Source organism: Mixophyes fleayi, chromosome 4 (genome assembly GCF_038048845.1).
Source record: "Mixophyes fleayi isolate aMixFle1 chromosome 4, aMixFle1.hap1, whole genome shotgun sequence".
Taxonomy (NCBI): Eukaryota; Metazoa; Chordata; class Amphibia; order Anura; family Limnodynastidae; genus Mixophyes; species Mixophyes fleayi.
The window spans coordinates 126,802,373-126,823,104 of record NC_134405.1 but is presented as its reverse complement, the minus strand read 5'-3'; the positions used below and the strand labels follow the sequence as shown (position 1 = coordinate 126,823,104).

The window sequence follows — 20,732 nt, the reverse complement described above, 5'->3', positions numbered from 1 at the left end:
TTGTCACACTTCTGGTATCACAAACGGAACCCAATAGCCAGGTATTTCTGAATTCAACAGGATTTATTTTGGTATATAAATAAATCTCCTGTGTCCAACAAATAAAGTCCAAAGTCACAAGAGGATAAAGGTCTGGTGGAAGTATCAAGTACTTGTAGTCTAAATCACAAGGAAGCAAGGTTCTGTGGAAGCATCTAGTTCAGATACAAACACAATACTCGTGCAAAGGCTTCATAATAGGAAGTGCCTTTTCTAGGCCCAAACAGGAAATGGGATCCAAGATGGAATCTTCATGAGACAGTTCTGGCCATCTTGGATAAGGGCTATTGTAAGGGCAAGTTCATAACAGAGATCCAAGATGGAAACTTCATAAGGCAATCAAGGCCATCTTGAATGAGGGCAAATCTAAGGGTAAGTACATAACAGGATGCCATCTTCTCAACGACGTCCTCCGGATGACTTAGGACCAGGCTTCCCAGGATGCTGTCGATGAAATGTTTTTACCAAAAGTGGGGCATGAACATCCTTAGCGGATTGCCAGGAGTCATCTTCTGGCCCGTACCCCTGCCAACGTAGCAGATACTGTAATTGATGTCGAAATATACGAGAGTCCAGGATCTTTTCAACTATGAATTCCTCATGCTCATCAACTTGAATTGGCTCAGGAGGAGGCAATGAGCGACCAGGAAATGGATTCTTAATTGAAGGTTTTAGTAATGATACATGAAAAACAGGATGTACCTTCATGGAATCAGGAAGATCCAATCGAAAAGTCACTGAACTAATCTGTGCAATGATCTTAAATGGACCAATAAACTTATTTCCCAACTTAGCAGATGGTACCTTCATCCTTAAATGTCTAGTTGACAACCATACTTCATCACCAATATTAAAAGTTGGAGCCGCCCTTCTTGATCTGTCAGCATCATGTTTATATCTTTCTTGAGCAGTTTTCAATGTCTCTTTTAATAATTCAAGATTACTTTGAATAAGAATCAGTCTATCTTCCACAGCAGGAATTGGAGTCACAAGGTAGATTGGGACAAATATTTGGATGATATCCTAGATTAGCATAGATGAATGTTGAGAATTATTGTATGCAAACTCAGCCATGGGGAGGATATCAACCCAATCATCTTATAGGTGACAAATATAACATCTGAGTTATTGCTCAAGTGTTTGGTTTGTTCGCTCCATTTGTCCATTTGACTGTGGTTGAAATGCAGTGGACAAGTTCACCACAATGCCAAGGGATTTGCAAAACTTTTCAAAATCGTGATGTGAATTGAACGCCTCGGTCTGACACCACATCATTAGGAATGCCATGCAAACGAAAAACTTCTTTTATAAGTAAGTCAGCTGTTTCTTTTGCTGTAGGAGTACCCTGGCAGGGTATAAAGTGAGCCATCTTTGTCAGTCTGTCAATTACCACAAAGATAGTGGTCATATTCTTAGATCTAGGAAGTCCTACAATAAAGTCCATGGAAATGGAATCCCATGGACATGTAGGTATCGGCAAAGGTTGCAGTAGTCCAAAAGGAGAAGCACGAGGAGTCTTAAATCTGGCACACGTTGTACAAAGGATACATATTTTGCTACATCTTCCTTATAGTTGGGCCACCAGAATGAACGGCTTTTTTCCAAAGTCCTTTATGGCCTGCTAATTTAGAGTCATGGAATAGTTGCATGACCTTTACCGGGGTTTTTCTGGAAGGTATAGTTGATGTGCCATATGCCAGACTCTGTTGTCATAAGTTAATTTAACATTTTTTGGAGGATTCATGAGTGTAGAATCCGTATCATATCCATTCTTGATCTCTGTTAATAACTCAGTTGTACAAATAACCCCCAAAAAATTTGAATCAGGAATTATTGTTTGAACAGGCTTTACCTGTTGAGGATTCTCCACATAGGCTCTTGAGAGGGCATCAGCTTTTCCATTCTTCGATCCAGGTCTGTAGGAAATTAGATAATCAAAACGGCTTAAAAAGAGAGCCCATTGAGCTTGTCGGGGAGATAATCTTTTTACTGATTTAAAGGGGGGGTATTCAATTGTTTCTTTTAACGCGCTAAAACAAAAAAAAACGAGCGCTCTAAAAATATTAGCGTTAATACGGTAATATGCGCGTAAATACCGTTAATACGGTAGTTAACTCGCTGAATTTCATCTCGCAGAGATGAAATTTAGCGAGTAATTACCGTATTAACGGTAATATTTTTAGAGCGCTCGTTTTTTTTTTGTTTTAGCGCGTTAAAAGAAACAATTGAATACCCCCCAAAGAATTCCAAATTCAGATGATCGGTGAGGACTATCACTTGATGCTTTGCACCTTCTAAAAGATGTCTCCATTCTGAAAAAGCAGCTATAATGGCAAGTTCTTTATTTCCCACATCATAGTTTCTTTCAGGAGCAGTCATTTGCCTTGAATAAAAACCACAGGGGTGAAGTAACATCTTTTCTCATACTCTTTGTGAAATTACTGCTCCTATAGCTGAATCCGATGCATCAGTTTCCAAAACAAATGGGAGTGTAGGATCAGGATGAATTAATATAGGAGCTGTCTTGAACTTTGTTTTCAAAATGGAAAAAGCTTTATCAGCTGCTGGTGACCACTGAAAGGAGGAAACCTTTTTTGTGAGCTGAGTAATGGGGCCAGCAATTCCAGAAAAGTCCTTTATAAAGCGTCGATAGAAATTAGCAAAGCCCATAAATGGTTGCACATCTTTGACGTTTTTAGGTATGGGCCAATCTACCACAGCATGCACTTTACAGGGATCCATACACAGTCCTTGAGGGAATATAATGTAACCCAAAAATTTTATTTGAGTACGATGGAATTCGCATTTCTCCAACTTGATGTATAATTGGTTTATCCGTAGCCGTTGTAAAATAATTCGAACATGTTCTTGATGTTCTGGTAAAGAATTAGAAAAGATAAGGATATCATCAAGATATACAACAATGAACAGATCAAGCAAATCTCGAAAGACATCATTTATAAAATGTTGGAAAGTAGCAGGGGCATTACATAACCCGAACGGCATCACGAGGTACTCATAATGTCCAGATTTTGATCGAAAAGCCGTTTTCCATTCATCACCTGGTCGAATGCGTATTAAGTTGTACGCTCCTCTTAAATCGAGCTTTGTGAAAATACTTGCTGTCTGCAGTCTTTCCAATAATTCTGGGATGAGAGGAAGTGGATGTCTGTTCTTTATAGTAACTTTATTTAATTCTCTATAATCAATGCATGGTCGCAAAGATCCATCTTTGTTTGTTACAGATATCTGCAAAATCCTGATATTGAACAGGCAATTGTTCCACCCCAGAAGAGGGGGACACTGAGATCTGATTCTCTTCTTGTGCAAGCGGGACCACACTGATAGGATCTTGAAACGTTAGTGTTTGAGATTCCCAGTTAATGCCTGGGTTATTGTTAGTGAACCAAGGGAGACCCAAAATTATTGGAAAATTTGGAGAAGAGATGAGAAAAAAAGTGAGTTCCTCCTTATTATTGGGTTCTATCATCAGGGACATAAGTTATGTCTCATGTGTGATGGGACCAGAATTCAGAGGGGACCCATCAACTGTCTCCATCAAGTCTTTCTTTCTTGAAATACTATATGGTTTTGTTTCGCAAAATCTATATCCATGAAATTACCATTGGCTCCTGAATCCAGCATTGCCATAGTTGAAATAAGTCGAGAGTTTATCTCAAGTTGTATTGGAATTAAAAAATGATTCTTTATTCTTCTGTTCTCTCTCTCAAATGTAGACAGTGAAGAGATTTGAGGAATAATAGCATTCAGTTGATGTGAACAGCATGAAATAATAGATTCCTGGTCAGAGTCTTTAAGTTCCATCAATGTAGCAACTATCTTGCGAGGTGGTTGAGAACAATTAGATACATAATGTTCAGATTTACCACAATACAAACAGAGATTTTCTTGTTGTCGTTGGTCTCTTCTTTCAATAGAAATCTGTTTACGAATGGTATCTATTTGCATTGGCTCAGACTCCTCAATTTGTTGTGTTGCAGGAGTTCCAGAGTAATTTGATATTGCTGGTTCTGGATAATTAGGATGAGTCCACATGGAGCCCCATCTATCTTGTTTCCTCTCCATTTGACGAGCATCAATATGAATACAATGTTTAACAAAGGCTTCAAATTCAGTGGGTGCATCAGCTCTAGATAATTCATCTTTAATGAACTCAGATAACCCCTTTCGATAAACAGACAGCTTAGCTGCCGAATTCCAATCTGTGTCCAAGATCCATCTTCAGAAATCAGAGGTGTATTCAGCCACTGAACGTCTTTTCTGACGCATCTTTAATAAAATTGACTCAGCAGTAGCACTTCGATTTGGATCATCAAATATCTGATTTATTGCATCCATAAAATTAGAAAGATTTCGTAAAGTTGGACTTTTTGCTTCTATCCAAAGAGAAGCCAATGCCAAGGCATCATCTTTCAACAATAAAAGAATACAACGTACGTTTTGTACATCAGACAAAAAGTAAGTAGGATGTAAATCAAAATGCATATTACATTGATTAATAAAACCTCTGTATTTTTTACGATCACCTGAGAATCGAGCCAGAGGTAGTGGGAGTGTGGGCAGATGTACTGCAGCTGAAGGTGCTATAGCATTAACTTCTTGAAGCCGCATCTGTAGTTCTGTAATAACTCCATTTTGTAGCGCTATTTGATCTTTGAGTTCATGAACATTTATTTGCAACTCAGTTACCTGTTGGTTTTGCAGTTGAAAATTATTTGTACACTGGGTCTCAAGTTCTTGAAATTTTGCATAAAATTCCTGTGGTTGTTTTGAGGCAGAATGCATGTGGAAACTCAGATCTGAAATTCGCTGTAAAGCAGTTGGTTCTGGCCCGGTGGGGCCCGTCATTTTTGGCACTAGTATCCTATCACACTTCTGGTATCACAAACGGAACCCAATAGCCAGGTATTTCTGAATTCAACAGGATTTATTTTGGTATATAAATAAATCTCTAGTGTCCAACAAATAAAGTCCAAAGTCACAAGAGGATAAAGGTCTGGTGAAAGTATCAAGTACTTGTAGTAGAAATCACAAGGAGGCAAGGTTCTGTGGAAGCATCTGGTTCAGATACAAACACAATACTCGTGCAAAGGCTTCATAATAGGAAGTGCCTTTTCTAGGCCCAAACAGGAAATGGGATCCAAGATGGAATCATCATGAGACAGTCCTAACCATCTTGGTTAAGGGCTATTGTAAGGGCAAGTTCATAACAGAGATCCATGATAGAAACTTCATGAGGCAATCATGGCCACCTTGAATGAGGGCAAATCTAAGGGCAAGTACATAAGATATCCAGCTCACAAGCTTCTCAGCTCTATCTGGCAATACAGACATCCAATATTTGCAATCTATTGTCTACCTTGGAAAACCAAGGGTCTCCAACTTCCCAGTCAAAGCTGTTTACCCACACTCACCTGTACTTTCAGTTAACCTATTGTGACAGAAATCCAGTGCTCCTGTCCCTTAGTTACTTGGTATCCTGGGGTCCTGTTTCACAGTTTCTATGGACTTGTGTTATCTGCCTTATCATTTACAGCTTCTCACTTTTACCTGAGTGAACTGTTTTTAAAATAAACCACTTTGTTTCATTCACATTATGCTCTGTGATGTTCATACTAATAATCTTGACACAAACGTTAATTATGAAGAAGATCTTCATCTTATCATTATTGCATTGTGTAAGCTGCATCTGAAAAGAAATGTTGCACTGATTTAGGAAACCTCTGTATAAGCGACGATCACCACTTAATTTTGAAGACAATAGTGAAGGCGAAATTTGTCATTATTTTTTTAATGTTCCTGCAATTTAGTTATTTGTTTTTGCTGAGTGTTAACAATGGTTTCTAGTTCTCTGATCTTGTTCAGAGAAATACAAACAAACTCTTGCAACTCTTTTATTTGGTTCTTTAGAGTAATTAGGAGAAATCCTCCCACGGACTCTATATTTTGGCCAGATTATTCTGCAACGGTCCAGACTGAATTGGCGTCTAGTGGCAAGAAGGAAGGAAGAACTCTAGATGATGTAAAGAATGGTCAATGGCAGCAGGATTTGGAACACAGTCAAGTAAATAAGGCAAAGGTTTGAGGCAGAGGCTTAGTTAAGGACAATCCGGGATTGGTACACAAATAGTGGATAATTGGAGGCAGAATTTCCGCAACTGCAACAGATACTAGATTACTGGCAGGAGCACAATAATCACACATTAAAGACAGGAACAGCCAAGGCATTAATAGGAGCTAAAACATACCGGAACATCAGGAGAACAGGAGCTATAACACAGAGTAAAGGCAGGGAGCTGTCCAGCGGCCAGAATTGCTCAGTCAGCAGAGCAGCGGTCTCCAGCAGCAGAAGCTCCATGTTAAGTTTGAATTTTGACAGTAATTTTAGAGAATGAGGAAGGTGGGAGGTGTGTGGAGATGCTAAAAGAGAGGAGATGGTGGTCAGAGAGAGAGAAAGGTGATTTGTTAAAGTCAGACAATACAGATGTGGGAAAAGACCAGATCAAGGGAATACATAAAAACAAAATGTTACATACACTTGCGCTCTCTTTTCCAACTCAAAAGGTATTTCCATGAATGGCCCCTTGTAAAAGAGAAAGCCTTCTTGTTCTATATTTTCAATCTTCAATGTTACTCAAATGTCATAAAAAATAAAAACATATAACACAACATAGTGTAATTTGTTAACATCACAGAAAAATATATTCTACCACCACTAATTTACACACATATATAAAAAAATAATAATGGATAGTGAAGTAGATATCCTAGAAGGGATCCACAACTGTGATATTTCTTCAGTGAAAAACAACCCCTTAAGGGTATCAGCTTACAGCAAAGCAGTGTATCATGCGCCTTATAACGATATTCTTATCCAGTGAGTCTCCTCCTATGGGTATCAGACATCATGAATATTCATCTCAGCATATATAATGGAAAATAAAACCAGGACAAAATCCTCGTGCATTACACTTTAATGTATTGCAACAAAGAATAAAAAGCACTTGTCTTCCCCAACGGGGCTTTGCTCAAAGATAAAGCTTGTACCAGAGATACATCTTTCACATACACATAGTAAGATCTTTGCGTGAGGTTAGACACATGATGCCTTGATAAAGACCCTCGTTTAAAGGGTTGAAACGTGTTGGTAGAGTGGCGATTACCGGCAGATCATCCTAGGTGACATATGACGTTGATTCCTTGTGTCTAACATTGTGTCTACACTGCTTTGCTGTAAGCTGATACCCTTAGGGGTTGTTTTTCCCTGAAGAAATATCACAGTTGTGGATCCCTTCTAGGATACCTACTTCACTATCCATTATTATTTTTTATATATGTGTGTAAATTAGTGGTGGTGGAATATCTTTCCTGTGATGTTAACAAATTACACTATGTTGTGTTATATGTTTTTATTTTTTATGACATTTGAGTAACATTGAAGATTGAAAATATAGAACAAGAAGGCTTTCTCTTTAACAAGGGGCCATTCATGGAAATACCTTTTGAGTTGGAAAAGAGAGCGCAAGTGTATGTAACATTTTTTTTTTATATATACTGTTTGATGTGAATATTAGTGGAGTTCACGGTTCCATATTCAGCTGCATATCTGAGTGGAGCGCCTAGTAGATTCTATATCTTGTTTCAATGTATATTCTCAGATCAAGGGAATGGACACTGTGGTGGGAGTAAGAGGAGGTCCATTGAGATAAAGGAGGAGAGGGAAAGAAGTTTGGAGGCAGCAGGACCTGAAGGATTGTCGATAAGGCTATTAAAGTCCCCCATGACGAGGAAAGTGTCATATGCAAGCCAATTTCTAATCATATAAAACTGCAAATACGTGTTTGTGAATTAATTCATACTATTAGCTTGGTGTGGCTCATATAAACTCTGTGTTCAGCCATGGGTTAAAACCTGAAAGGGGGAGGCTAAATTAATGCACCTCTTTGATTGTGCTAAACTCTTTATTTAGCCCCAAGAGGTATATTTGCATAAATAGTTCCAGATGAGTGGCCAATACCAATTTATGGCATGGATCATAAAAGATAAATGTATTTAAATCTCTCTTCAAGGTTACATCAATAAAATCAGCAAAATCCGACTAACAGACCAATCCCATTATTGGTGATATCTCCGGACATGTTAATGTGAGGAGGGGGGGGGGGGGAGGGCAGAGCAGCAGGGATATGTATAAATGAAGGGAAATAAGGACACAGGAAAATGTAAAATTTTCTCAAATGTCATACTTACAGGAGTTATGTATACTATGAAAATAAAGGGGAAATTGCATCTTGTTATGACATTCTGGTAGGAAGTTAGGCCAGTGTAAGCAAACCCTGACTTGAAAGATGTTTGCAGAAAGGTGTTTGCAGAGAGGTCATAAACAACTAATTTGCATTTACACAGACTTGGTCCTGACATTACATTATAAGGAGGGCTAACAATTTTGTTCACTTTTGGGACTGTACCACTTCTGTTGTTCTATTCCCTTTTATTTTACAGAAAACTATTGTATTATAGTATGAATGTAGTTGTTCCTCTTAAGCATATTAAATCACACTTAATAAGTTCATGTCTCTGAGTTCTTATGAATTCAGACTTAGCTTGATTTTAGAATGCTACATCGTTGAAATGGAGGAGATCATTTGGTCTATGTTAACTCTGTGTCAGGGGACTTCATTTTGGTTTATAAAAGGAAATTGTGATTTAGTTTAAAGGTAGAAATAAAGTTTATGGGTTTTGTGGATGGCGTGAGAACGTTACCTGCCTCACTGCATTATGGTAAACTGTGAAGTTTGGTTGAGGAGGGATAATGGTATGTGGCTGTTTTTCAAGATTTGGTCTAGGCCCCTTATCTCCAGTGAAGGGAAATCTTAATGTTTCAGCATACCAAGTCATTTTGGACAATGCTAGGCTTCCAACTTTGTGGCAACAGTCTGGGGAAGGCCCTTTTCTATTCCAACATGACTGTGCCCCAGTGTACAAAGCAAAGACTACAAAGACATTGTTTGATGAGTTTGGTGTGGAAGAACTTGACTGGATCAAACAGAGCCCTGACCTCAACCCCATTGAACACCTTTGGGGTGAACTGTACCTGAGATTGCGAGCCAGGCGTTCTTGACCAACATCAGTGTGTCACGATCCGCCTGGCAGCTCCTACCTTTTGGACTTTATTATTTGTATTTGTTCTTATGTGTTTGCAGCAGTACCTCTGATGTCCAGAGGTGCTGCTATTGTGCATTTCTTGTGCTTTAGGAGTTAACCTTTCTGTTCACTAATTATCCCATGCACCTGGGTGTGGTCTCATTTTCCTTATTTATACCTGTCACTCCCAGCACTCATTGCTGGTTATTGATGTCATATCCTGTTGTTGCACCCTGTGGTTTCTACTCCTGCCTTGCTCCTCTGGTTACATGCTGCTTGGAATCTGTTCATACCTCCTGCTTCCCTGCATTAGCTGTGTACCTGCTGGTTTCTGAACATTCATATTACTTCCTGCATCAGCTTGCACCTGGTATTTACTACTACTCTTGATTACCTGCTATTTATACTTTTCTGCAAATAAACAGAGTGTTTTCACCATATTCGTGGCTCCTAGCTGTACTCCTGTATGTAACCGTGACAGTATAACCAGCCCAAAAAACAGCTTAGGAGTCAGGTGAAAGTTTTTTATTCTGGGACTTTTTGCTCTGCAATTCATTTTTCGTTTACTTTTGGAACATGTCTGCTTTTCCAGCTTTTGAATTGCCACAGCTACAGGCTTTACAAATGGACATAATCCTGTTACGCTCCCAGCTGGCTAAATTTTCCACTTTGCTTATCGACCCACTCAGGAGACTGTCAGATTCTGTCTCTCCTAATTCAGAAGCTGCTGATCTGTCTCAATCCACCTTCTCTGCTGATGAACCTGTGCAAATAGCACCTCTTAAAAGTGCTTCTACAAATTTGCTGTTTTCTAAGAACTATGGGGTAACTAATTCCCAGTTCACAGGTGGTCCACGCCCCCATCTGACCGAAGAGGAGCGACAATGCAGAATAACAAACAAGTTGTGTCTCTACTGTGCCAGCAATGCACATTTCTTGCAGGACTGTCCTATCCGTAGACCACGTCAGCTTACTGAACCATCTCCTGTTGTTTCCTCTCTGCATTCTAAATCTGTTTATGCTCCACCATTCCTGTTCTCTGGGAAGAGACCCAATCTGCCAGCTCCAGCCGCCTGTCCTGAGGCACCAGCTCCAGCCGCCTGTCCTGAGGCGCCAACTCCCTCTGTTTCCTGTTGCGAGGTGCAAGCCTCTGTCTCCTGTTGCGAGTTGCCAGCCTCTGTCTCCTGTTGCGAGTTGCCAGCCTCTGTCTCCTGTTGCGAGTTGCCAGCCTCTGTCTCCTGTTGCGAGGTGCCAGCCTCTTTCTCCTGTTGCGAGGTGTCAGCCTCTGTCTCCTGTTGCGAGGTGCCAGCCTCTGTCTCCTGTTGCGAGGTGCCAGCCTCTGTCTCCTGTTGCGAGGTGCCAGCCTCTGTCTTCTGTGCCGAGGTGCCATCATCTGCCTCTTGCTCCAAGGTGCCATCATCTGCCTCTTGCTCAGAGTCTCCTGCCACTGTGTCCGGTCCTGAGTCTCCTGCCACTGTGTCCTGTCCTGAGTCTCCTGCCACTGTGTCCGGTCCTGAGTCTCCTGCCACTGTGTCCGGTCCTGAGTCTAATGCCGCTGTGTCCGGTCCTGAGTCTCCAGCCGCTGTCTCTGTTCCTGAGTTAAAGCCTGCTCCAGAGGGGGCGCTGCCCTTAAAGTCTACTTCAGAGGGGGCACTGCCCTTAAAGTCTACTTCAGAGGGGGTCCTGTCCCTAAAGTCTGCTCCAGAAGAGTTGCCTGTCCATGCGGTTCAGCCCGAGTTGCCTGTCCGTGCGGTTCAGCCCGAGTTGCCTGTCCATGCGGTTCAGCCCGAGTTGCCTGTCCATGCGGTTCAGCCCGAGTTGCCTGTCCATGCGGTTCAGCCCGAGTTGCCTGTCCATGCGGTTCAGCCCGAGTTGCCTGTCCATGCGGTTCAGCCCGAGTTACCACTTGGTGCTGTCTGCTCCGAGGCTTCTCACAGTGCTGTCTGCCCTGAGGCTTCTCACAGTGCTGTCTGCCCCGAGGCTTCTCACAGTGCTGTCTGCCCCGAGGCTTCTCACAGTGCTGTCTGCCCCGAGGCTTCTCACAGTGCTGTCTGCCCCGAGGCTTCTCACAGTGCTGTCTGCCCCGAGGCTTCTCACAGTGCTGTCTGCCCCGAGGCTTCTCACAGTGCTGTCTGCCCCGAGGCTTCTCACAGTGCTGTCTGCCCTGAGGCTTCTCACAGTGCTGTCTGCCCCGAGGCTTCTCACAGTGCTGTCTGCCCCAAGGCTTCTCACAGTGCTGTATTCCCCGAGGCTTCTCACAGTGCTGTCTGCCCCGAGGCTTCTCACAGTGCTGTCTGCCCCGAGGCTTCTCACAGTGCTGTCTGCCCCGAGGCTTCTCACAGTGCTGTCTGCCCCGAGGCTTCTCACAGAGATGTCTGCCCTGAAGCTTCTCACAGTGCTGTCCCCGCCAAGTCTGCCAAGCCTTCTGCCCAGTCCGGGTCTGCTGCTAAGCCTTCTGCCCAGTCCGGGTCTGCTGCTGAGCCTTCTGCCCAGTCCGGGTCTGCTGCCCAGCCTTCTGCCCAGTCCGGGTCTGCTGCCAAGCCTTCTGCCCAGTCCGGGCCTGCTGCCAAGCCTTCTGCCCAGTCCGGGCCTGCTGCCAAGCCTTCTGCCCAGTCCGGGCCTGCTGCCAAGCCTTCTGCCCGGTCCGAGCCTGCTGCCAAGTTTGCTGCCCGGTCCGGGTCTGCTGCCAAGTCCGAGTCATCCTGTGCTTAGGGTACCAAGTCTGATCCGTTGCCTTTATTTGAGGGGCACATTTCCCAACTTAGTGCCCTTCTGAGATTTGCTGTTTCTTATGTTCCCTTTATACCAGAGCTTGTTAACAGCCCTAAGAGACAGGTACTGTTCCTTATTTCACATTTTAGAGGAGAAGCTTTGGAATGGGTAAACCCTTTGATTGAGTCTGATCACCCCATCCTGTCTGACTTACAACTATTTGTTGAGGCTGTGATCAACAAGTTTTCACCAACACCTCCCGCTATGCCATCTTGCGGGGCCTCTACATTATCAGCAGTACCACCCATCTCACCTGGCCAAGTGATACCTTTTGTGCTCCTCCCAGTTGGCGCAGATCCCAACCCCAAGGAAGTCCCGTAAAAGAGGAGGATGTAAGAAGAGAGGTGGTTCTGCAGTGCTTGAACTGGCAGCTGGCATGGTCCCCTTTGCCTTTCCGCCCATAGACGAGGACTTTTCTGCCAGGGCCCCTATTGTGGACTATGATTCTGATGAATTCAGACATTGGTGGTAATTTGGGCGTCTGGAATCCGCTCTTAAGGGAGGGAAAGGGAGGGGGTACTGTCAGGATCCGCATGGCAGCTCCTACCTTTTGGACTTTATTATTTGTATTTGTTCTTTTTATGTGTTTGCAGCAGTACCTCTGATGTCCAGAGGTGCTGCTATTGTGCATTTCTTGTGCTTTAGGAGTTAACCTTTCTGTTCACTAATTATCCCATGCACCTGGGTGTGGTCTCATTTTCCTTATTTATACCTGTCACTCCCAGCACACATTGCTGGTTATTGATGTCATATCCTGTTGTTGCACCCTGTGGATTCTTCCTCCTGCCTTGCTCCTCTGGTTACATGCTGCTTGGAATCTGTTCATACCTCCTGCTTCCCTGCACTAGCTGTGTACCTGCTGGTTTCTGAACATTCATATTACTTCCTGCATCAGCTTGCACCTGGTATTTACTACTACTCTTGATTACCTGCTATTTATACTTTTCTGCAAATAAACAGAGTGTTTTCACCATATTCGTGGCTCCTAGCTGTACTCCTGTATGTAACTGTGACACAGTGCCTGACCTAATAAATGCTCTATAGAATGAATGGGCACAAATTCCCACAGAAAGACTCCAACATCTTGTGGAAAGCCTTCCGAGAAGAATGGAAGCTGTTATCGCTGTAAAAGGGGGACCAACTCCATATTAAAATAGTTGTATTTGAATACAATGTCATTACAGTGCCTGTTGGTGTAATGGTCAAGTGTCCAAATACTTTGGTGTATATAGTGTATGTCTTTATTTGATAAAAATACCTCTTGATCTGTCTCTGGGTTATTGTGTGAATGAAAGTTTTTTTTATATTGCTAGAGCATTCATGTGTGCAATTGTATCACATGTGTACAAGTGTGTTTATTCCACAAAATAGGTTGTCTGGTATATATGCAGAGAATACCATTCCCTATGTTTGCCTGAAAGCATGGAAAAATGCATTACTGTGCATTTGTGTGGTCTCTAGCCTTGTGATCCATGTATATTAGAGTGAATTTATGACAGTGTCATGAAGTGTATTGTTTTTGCAAAAAGCACATCCATTTACATTTTTTATAATATATGTATGTTATATTTGTATGTAATGATGCACATTCTGTGATCTAGTGCATGATCGGAGACTCAATTCTATAGAATCTTGATTCAACTTCAAATGTAAGACAACATGATGTCAGTCTAGTGTTGTATTTGATCTTGTGCTAGTCATTTAATGGTATTATTATTATTATATTTAATTTATAAAGCACCACAAATAGTTCACAGGGCCATATAGGATATGTTTTTAGACTCAAATAAACAGATGTAGTAAGAAGAGTTGTAACTTTGGATTTAGGGAATGTGTTGCAGTGTAGAGAAGTTTTGTTATCATGTGTGTGTGTGTGTGGAGTAACTTTACCTACAGGTGGTTCTGCTTTTCTGGAGATAAGTTGAAGTCCAAAGGGTCTATTTAAGTCCTTTCAGAAATTTTGCCTGTTAATTAACATCTTTTACCATCGCCATCTGCAGCGATAAGAGATGCTGCAACGGAGAAATGATCGCAACAGTGAAAGAGTGTACTTCCAGTTACTGTGCCAGTCTGTTCTCTGCACACTTAGAGGAAGGTGTGGAGGAGTGCCAAGCAGAACTTCCCTCTCTGGCAAGATTTTACTATTGGGAGAGAGTTGCTAACGCCATCTGAAGGTGACGTTAGCTATGAGAGACAAGCTCCACAAAGCTAAGCTTTTCAGAGCTCGCTAAATTGCACAAGTTCACTTTTCCCATAGAGGACTAAAGGAACAGCGTAAAGAGTGATACTTTACTGAACACCAGAGATATCTGTGATATATCTGGCATTACACTGTTGTTGAATAGCTCTGATACTAACATGTGCCTTAATTTGGCAAAATGATATTTGATAAAGAAGCCATGAGTATTGTGAATGAATTTATTTTCTTTTAAGGTGCATGTTATACAATGTTCTTTACAAGCTCTGAATAGTCTTCTTGACAAGATATTTGCATTTTTACTGAATATATTTAACAAGTAGTAATATAAATATAAATATTGTGTTTAGGACAATATTATTTTCAAAAGGAAAACCCTAGGTGAGACTACTGCTCTAATTTTTTTCCTAGCTATCTCATCCACATTCATCTGATACCATATGTAGGCAATGTCATTCCTTAGACATCTATATTTATTATAAAATATTTAGAATCCCTTTTACATAGCTGTTATTTTCACCAACAAATAAAGAGACACCGGCATATAGTGCGCCCAGGTATATTTGCAGTTACAAAGCTATCTTTCCATATTTCTGACATTGTGCATTGTCACACATTAATTGCAGCAGAATTTGGCCTAGAGGTGAAGAACAGATAATTATAGCCCTATATATCAGTGAATCTGACCCATTGTGTCAGGGACCCATACATCTTATGCAGTAGGTGCAGCCAAACCAGGACTACGGTAGGAAACACATATAGTACACTGTGTAACTCATTGATTACAAAATATGTAAAGGTCAAAAACATAATACTTACATCTACGAAAGGTTTTCAAATTTTGCTGCACAGAAGCTTCATATTGATTGATGACTACTTCAATTTTTTCACGCAAACTCTCTTCCTTAACAGCATAAATGTACTTTCTCAGCAATGGGGTGTTTGACAAGTTCCAAATAAAATCACCACGATGAAAATGTTCCTTAAATGGATGCTGGAATTTCTGAAATGGGCAATATATTGTTTTCAGTAAAAAAAATAAAAAATAGTCATCAATGATCTTGCTGTTTAAATTGTTATTCAGAGCGCCAATAAAACATAGGTTATTATCTATTAGTAGTGAAGACATTAGGATGGGCGGGCAGGGCCGCCTTCAGAAAAAATCGGGCCCAGTACGGGCCCCCCGTGCCACCCGGCCCCCCCCCCCTCATGAGCACCCCCCCATGAGCAACGCATACTTTCATACTTACCTGGGGGCCCGCCGCTGGTCTCCGCTATTCTGTCTTCAGCCTGGCTGTCACCGTGACAGCCAGGCACCAGGATCCGATCGCAGGGGTGGAGGAATCATTCCCCCTGCGATCATGTGATCTGTCACAGGTAAGTCTGTGCTGAGATGTTGTATCAGGCCCCCTGGTGAGCCCGGGCCCAGTACAACAGTACCCCCCGTACCCCCCTGATGGCGGCCCTGTGGGCGGGTATTCAGTACATGTTGGACAATAAACCTCCCTGTAGTTTATGCTGAAACTCCATTCACTACAACATGAAAAACATGGAAATAAGAACATTTGACAGAGTGGGCTGCATAATTTTTGTCAAAGGAAACAGAGCTGAATAATACACAGTGTACTTTATGTTATGTGTGATCAGGGCCGGATTTACCGCTAGGCAACCTAGGCACCTGCCTAGGGCCTAGCGGCTCTCGGGGGGCCCAGCTGGGTGGGACAAGAGGAAAAAAAAAATTGTGGCCCCTCCCCCGACTCGCGGCACCCCTCCCCCCGCGACTCGTGGGGGGGGGGCAGGGGGGGTGCCGCGAGTCGGGGGAGAGGGGGCAGGGGGGGTGCCGTGAGTCGGGGAAAGGCCACACGGAGCTATTGTGGTGACTGGTCTCCTCCCTCCTCTGTGTGGCCTGCCGTGTCACATGGGACGGCCCCTGTCCTGAGGTGCACCTCAAGACAGGGGCCGTCCCATGTGTGAAGGGGATGAAGACTCCACGGCTCCTAGATGGAAAAAGGTAAGTTGGGGGAGGGGTAGGGTAGTATATTAATAGTGTGTGTACTATGTGTGTGTGAGGGGCCACTGTCTGTGTGTATTATGTGTGTGTGAGGGGCCACTGTCTGTGTGTATTATGTGTGTGTGAGGGGCCACTGTCTGTGTGTATTATGTGTGTGTGGGGGGCCACTGTGTGTGTGTATTATGTGTGTGTGGGGGGCCACTGTGTGTGTGTATTATGTGTGTGTGAGGGGCCACTGTGTGTGTGTAAGGGGCCACTGTGTGTGTGTATTGTGTGTGTCAGGGGCCACTGTGTGTCTATTATGTGTGTGTGTGAGAGGCCACTGTGTGCGTGTATTATCTGTGTGTGTATTATGTGTATTGTGTGTATGTGAGGGGCCACTGTGTGTGTGTATTATGTGTATGTGAGGGGCCACTGTGTGTGTGTATTATGTGTGTGTGTGTGTGTGTGAGGGGCCACTGTGTGCGTGTATTGTGTGTGTGTGTGTGTGTGTGAGGGGCCACTGTGTGTGTGTATTATGTGTGTGTGTGAGGGGCCACTGTGTGCGTGTATTATCTGTGTGTGTATTATGTGTATTGTGTGTATGTGAGGGGCCACTGTGTGTGTATTATGTGTATGTGAGGGGCCACTGTGTGTGTGTATTATGTGTGTGTGTGTGTGTGAGGGGCCACTGTGTGCGTGTATTGTGTGTGTGTGTGTGTGTGAGGGGCCACTGTGTGTGTGTATTATGTGTGTGTGTGAGGGGCCACTGTGTGTGTGTATTGTGTGTATTATGTGTATTGTGTGTATTATGTGTGTGTGTGAGGGGCCATGGTGTGCGTGTATTATGTGTGCATGTGAGGGGCCACTGTGTGCGTGTATTATGTGTGTGTGTGAGGGACCACTGTGTGCGTGTATTATGTGTGTGTGTGTGTGTGTGTAAGGGGCCACTGTGTGCATGTATTATGTGTGTGTGTGTGAGGGGCCACTGTGTGTGTATTATGTGTGTGTGAGGGGCCACTGTGTGTGTGAAGGGGGGGGGGGCAAACCGATATCTTGCCTAGGGCCCCATGAGGTGTAAATCCGACTCTGTGTGTGATCACGTCTAAACTTAAACAACCTGCTTAGTAGTGATGATTGTGAAACCGAATGAAGCCTATATCATTTTGTGACACAAGTGTCTAGTGTGCTTATATCAGAACCTGCAGCCATTGTTTACTGCTCTATCCAGACCAAGTACGTTTATTTGGATTTGCCGTTACATAGAGAGGAATTCATATACAACATCATACAAAACTCTTTCTCATATATTACTCTTGCAAAGTAACTAAACAGCTGTTCTTTGCAGTTTGGATAAATTTCTAGCCACTGAAGGCAATTTTTTAAGTCCTATACGGAATATAAATCTGCTCTTCAGCTATTTTCAATGTATATGTTTTTTTATAAATGAAATTTTTATGATTTGATTTTTTTTAATAATAATAAATGTATTTATATTAATGAGACAGTTCTTGAATGTTAAATCTCTGTCATAATTAGATCTAGTGTTTTCCATTAGAAGGTACTGTATATTGTAGTGTTTAGCGCTGTTTCCTTGCTGTAGTGGGACTTGACATTGTCATTTTAACAGCTGCAATCACTTATGAACCTACTACCTATTAGTAGCTCAGTGCCGGATCTTTACCTAAAGAGTTGTCTGTAAAGTATTCCCTGACAAATGATGGCTTCACCAATATAAGGAAGAAGGCCCATCACCAACTTGCTATATTTGGGGAGTGAGTCAGTGTGGCCATGCCCTTTAAGAAGATCTTCAACCACCAGTAATATTAAGTAGTAAGGCTCCATGTCCGTCAGCTAGCACATAGGCAGGGTCCAATGTCCGGGAAACCCACTGTTTGTTTGGTACTCAGATCTATTAATACTTCTGTGTGTACTTTCATGAGCCGTACATTAAGAGCACTGGATAGGATGATTAAATATCCATTGTGGTGTGATTTTGAAACTATTCACCAACAAACAGAATTTGACCATACTTACCAACTTTTGTAGCCTGCTGTCCGGGAGGGGGCTCCATCATGGTGGCATGGCCACGTGAATCACACCATTAGGCCACACCTCCTGTCAATATTTACCCATTTCAGCCTATCAGTGGGTGGGGGCAGGCCAGGATGACGCATTTAGCCCTGCCCCGACCCACTTCATAAACAAGGTGAGCTAGACCCGGAAGGTTGTCGTGCACTCCCAGGAGTCCAGGAGAACTCCCAAAAATTTGTGAGTCTCCCGGACATTCCGGGAGAGTAGGCAAATATGAGTTTGACACAAAGCTGAAAGTAGAAACTGTGTTTATTTAAAACATAGGCAACACATTGCACAACAATAGAGTAGAAATTCAGGAAAAAAGTTATAAAAATAGATGTTGTTTGCTTCCAGGTTATTTGAGGCCTGTCCCTTTCAATGATAGTATCAGTTATAGTGTTTCAAATAGGTCACAATGAGCCTGGTTCATTAAGGAAAGGAAAGCAAAAAAATTAGTAACTTTGAACCCTGGCAAAACTATGTTGCACGGAGGGGGAGGTAAATTTAAAATGTGAAGACAGATTTATAATTGGGGTAGAAAATATCCTAGATCAACTTTTAATGTCAGTGTAAAAATAAAGCTATCAAGTATTTGCATCCTACATGAAAAAACAGCCAATATTTTCCTTATGTGCAAAACAATAAACTCATTTGCACCCCTTGCTCTGCAACATGGTTTTGCCAAGGTTCAAAGTTACTAATTTTTTGCTTTACTTTTCCTAATGAATCAGACCCAATGCGTTTAAAAATTGATAAAATTGATAAATTCGGCTAAACCTATATTTTAAAATGTAATCTTGAAAATACTTTATTTCATCAGCTTTAAAATAATACTAAACCCCACATTTTACACAGTCCTCCACCACCTAATCTAAATCTTTTTTACATATCACTAAACCCTACACATTAGACTTTCACTCACACTGTGCACTAATATTGCTATTCTTAACCAGTAGGCCTTACCCAACCTTCATTCCTTAAAAATATTATAGTAAATACATAAGTAAATGATAAAATGAAATAAAATTTTCCAAACTCATCACTAAAACAATGATATCAAGATTGTACACAGTAAATGAATTATGATTATCATTAAACATTAAATAGAATCTATAAAAATATTTTGAAAACAGCTAATTTCATCAAATTCTATTTGTTCTACCATAAGTATATTGTAGAATCATAAATCTTATTCCATTTAAAGATATACAAACATTTATCTGTATTTTTATCTCTGTAGCTGAATTCTTGAATTTGAGCCCCAGTTGAGTTATAGAACTTTTGTTCACCCATGACCATATCCACTCTCTTCGATCTTCAGGAACTTTACAGCTTGATTATTTTGCCATGTTACACCCATATTTTACACGATTCTACCCTGCATAATCCAAATCACATGCTTTCATGGCAAATTAAGTGAATTAAAATAAAATATATCAGAAATCAGGACAAAAAGATTTAAATCCAACTATGACCAGATGGGGTTTTTGCAGGTCATTCCCTGGTTGGCAGAGAGCCAAGAGCTTCTCTCCTGTTCACAAAAAACATGATTTTAAATGTCATCAGAGGTGGTGAATATCAGGCATTTGTGTGTTCTTTCAATGATATGTCTTATGCACTTTTCAGGTATTTAATATGCAAATGAGCATTTTTATATGCACAAATCCCAATGTAATAAAACATTAAAACGTACAAATGTGACATATTAAATGAACAAAGTCTTAATGTCCCCTTGCCCTCATGAGTTATCGAAACTATTATTATTGCTCGATCAACCACTATTTTAGGAGAAAAATGTAAGTTTAAATTAAATAAGGAGGGAATACTAAAGTATTTTAAGAAGAACTTCAGCACACAATCTCCACACAGTCAACAGATTATACAGGAAAATATTGTTTACCAGTACATTAAAAAGTGAGTAACTACTGAGATACTGAGATACACACAGAGCTAGTTTTTCTAAAAATACAATATACCTTGGTAAATTTTTCATCAAGAATTGCTGCCATTTTACCGATGTCAAACAAAATTTCAGATGTTGGTACAATTTCAGCTGCGGGTTTACCGGGAAGGTAGGTCAGAAGTCTCACCATGTGATATTGTACTACAGGTCCATAGTCTACAAAATAAGTAAAAATTATATTAACATTTTGGGACTTATAGACTATATAAGAAACCAATTATGGTTTGCTGTTTTTTTATATTGTGATACTGTGCTCTAAAGGGACTACCTACCTATGTCAGCTAGCTGCCTCTCTTTAGGTAGCAAAATGCAGATAAAATGCTGATGTATCAGTGAACATCTCCTCTATCAACAAGGGTACTTGTACGCACCAGATTGTGAGTCCACTACTACCCTGAGTCAGCTGTGTGGAATACAGTTGAGAAGTAACCTTAAGCTTTCTTGTTCGACCTCAAATCTATAGTGTGGTACAATAAGGCTGGGTACACACTACAGAAAATTTCTCCCTATGCAATATCATTAATGATTTTACC

At 41.6% G+C, this 20,732-nt stretch overlaps 1 protein-coding gene across 1 annotated transcript in view; it reads right to left on the bottom strand.

Moving 5' to 3' along the window:
* The window catches only part of LOC142150744 (hydroxylysine kinase-like), a 34,353-nt gene extending 14,108 nt beyond the window's left edge, over positions 1–20,245 (bottom strand). Inside the window, exons 1-2 of the mRNA XM_075205937.1 lie at positions 20,213–20,245; positions 14,990–15,173 (exon numbers count right to left, since the gene is read on the bottom strand). Coding sequence (XP_075062038.1) covers positions 14,990–15,173; positions 20,213–20,245 — 217 coding nt within the window. The remainder of the gene's footprint in view (positions 1–14,989; positions 15,174–20,212) is intronic.
* Between the last annotated feature and the right edge of the window lie 487 nt (positions 20,246–20,732).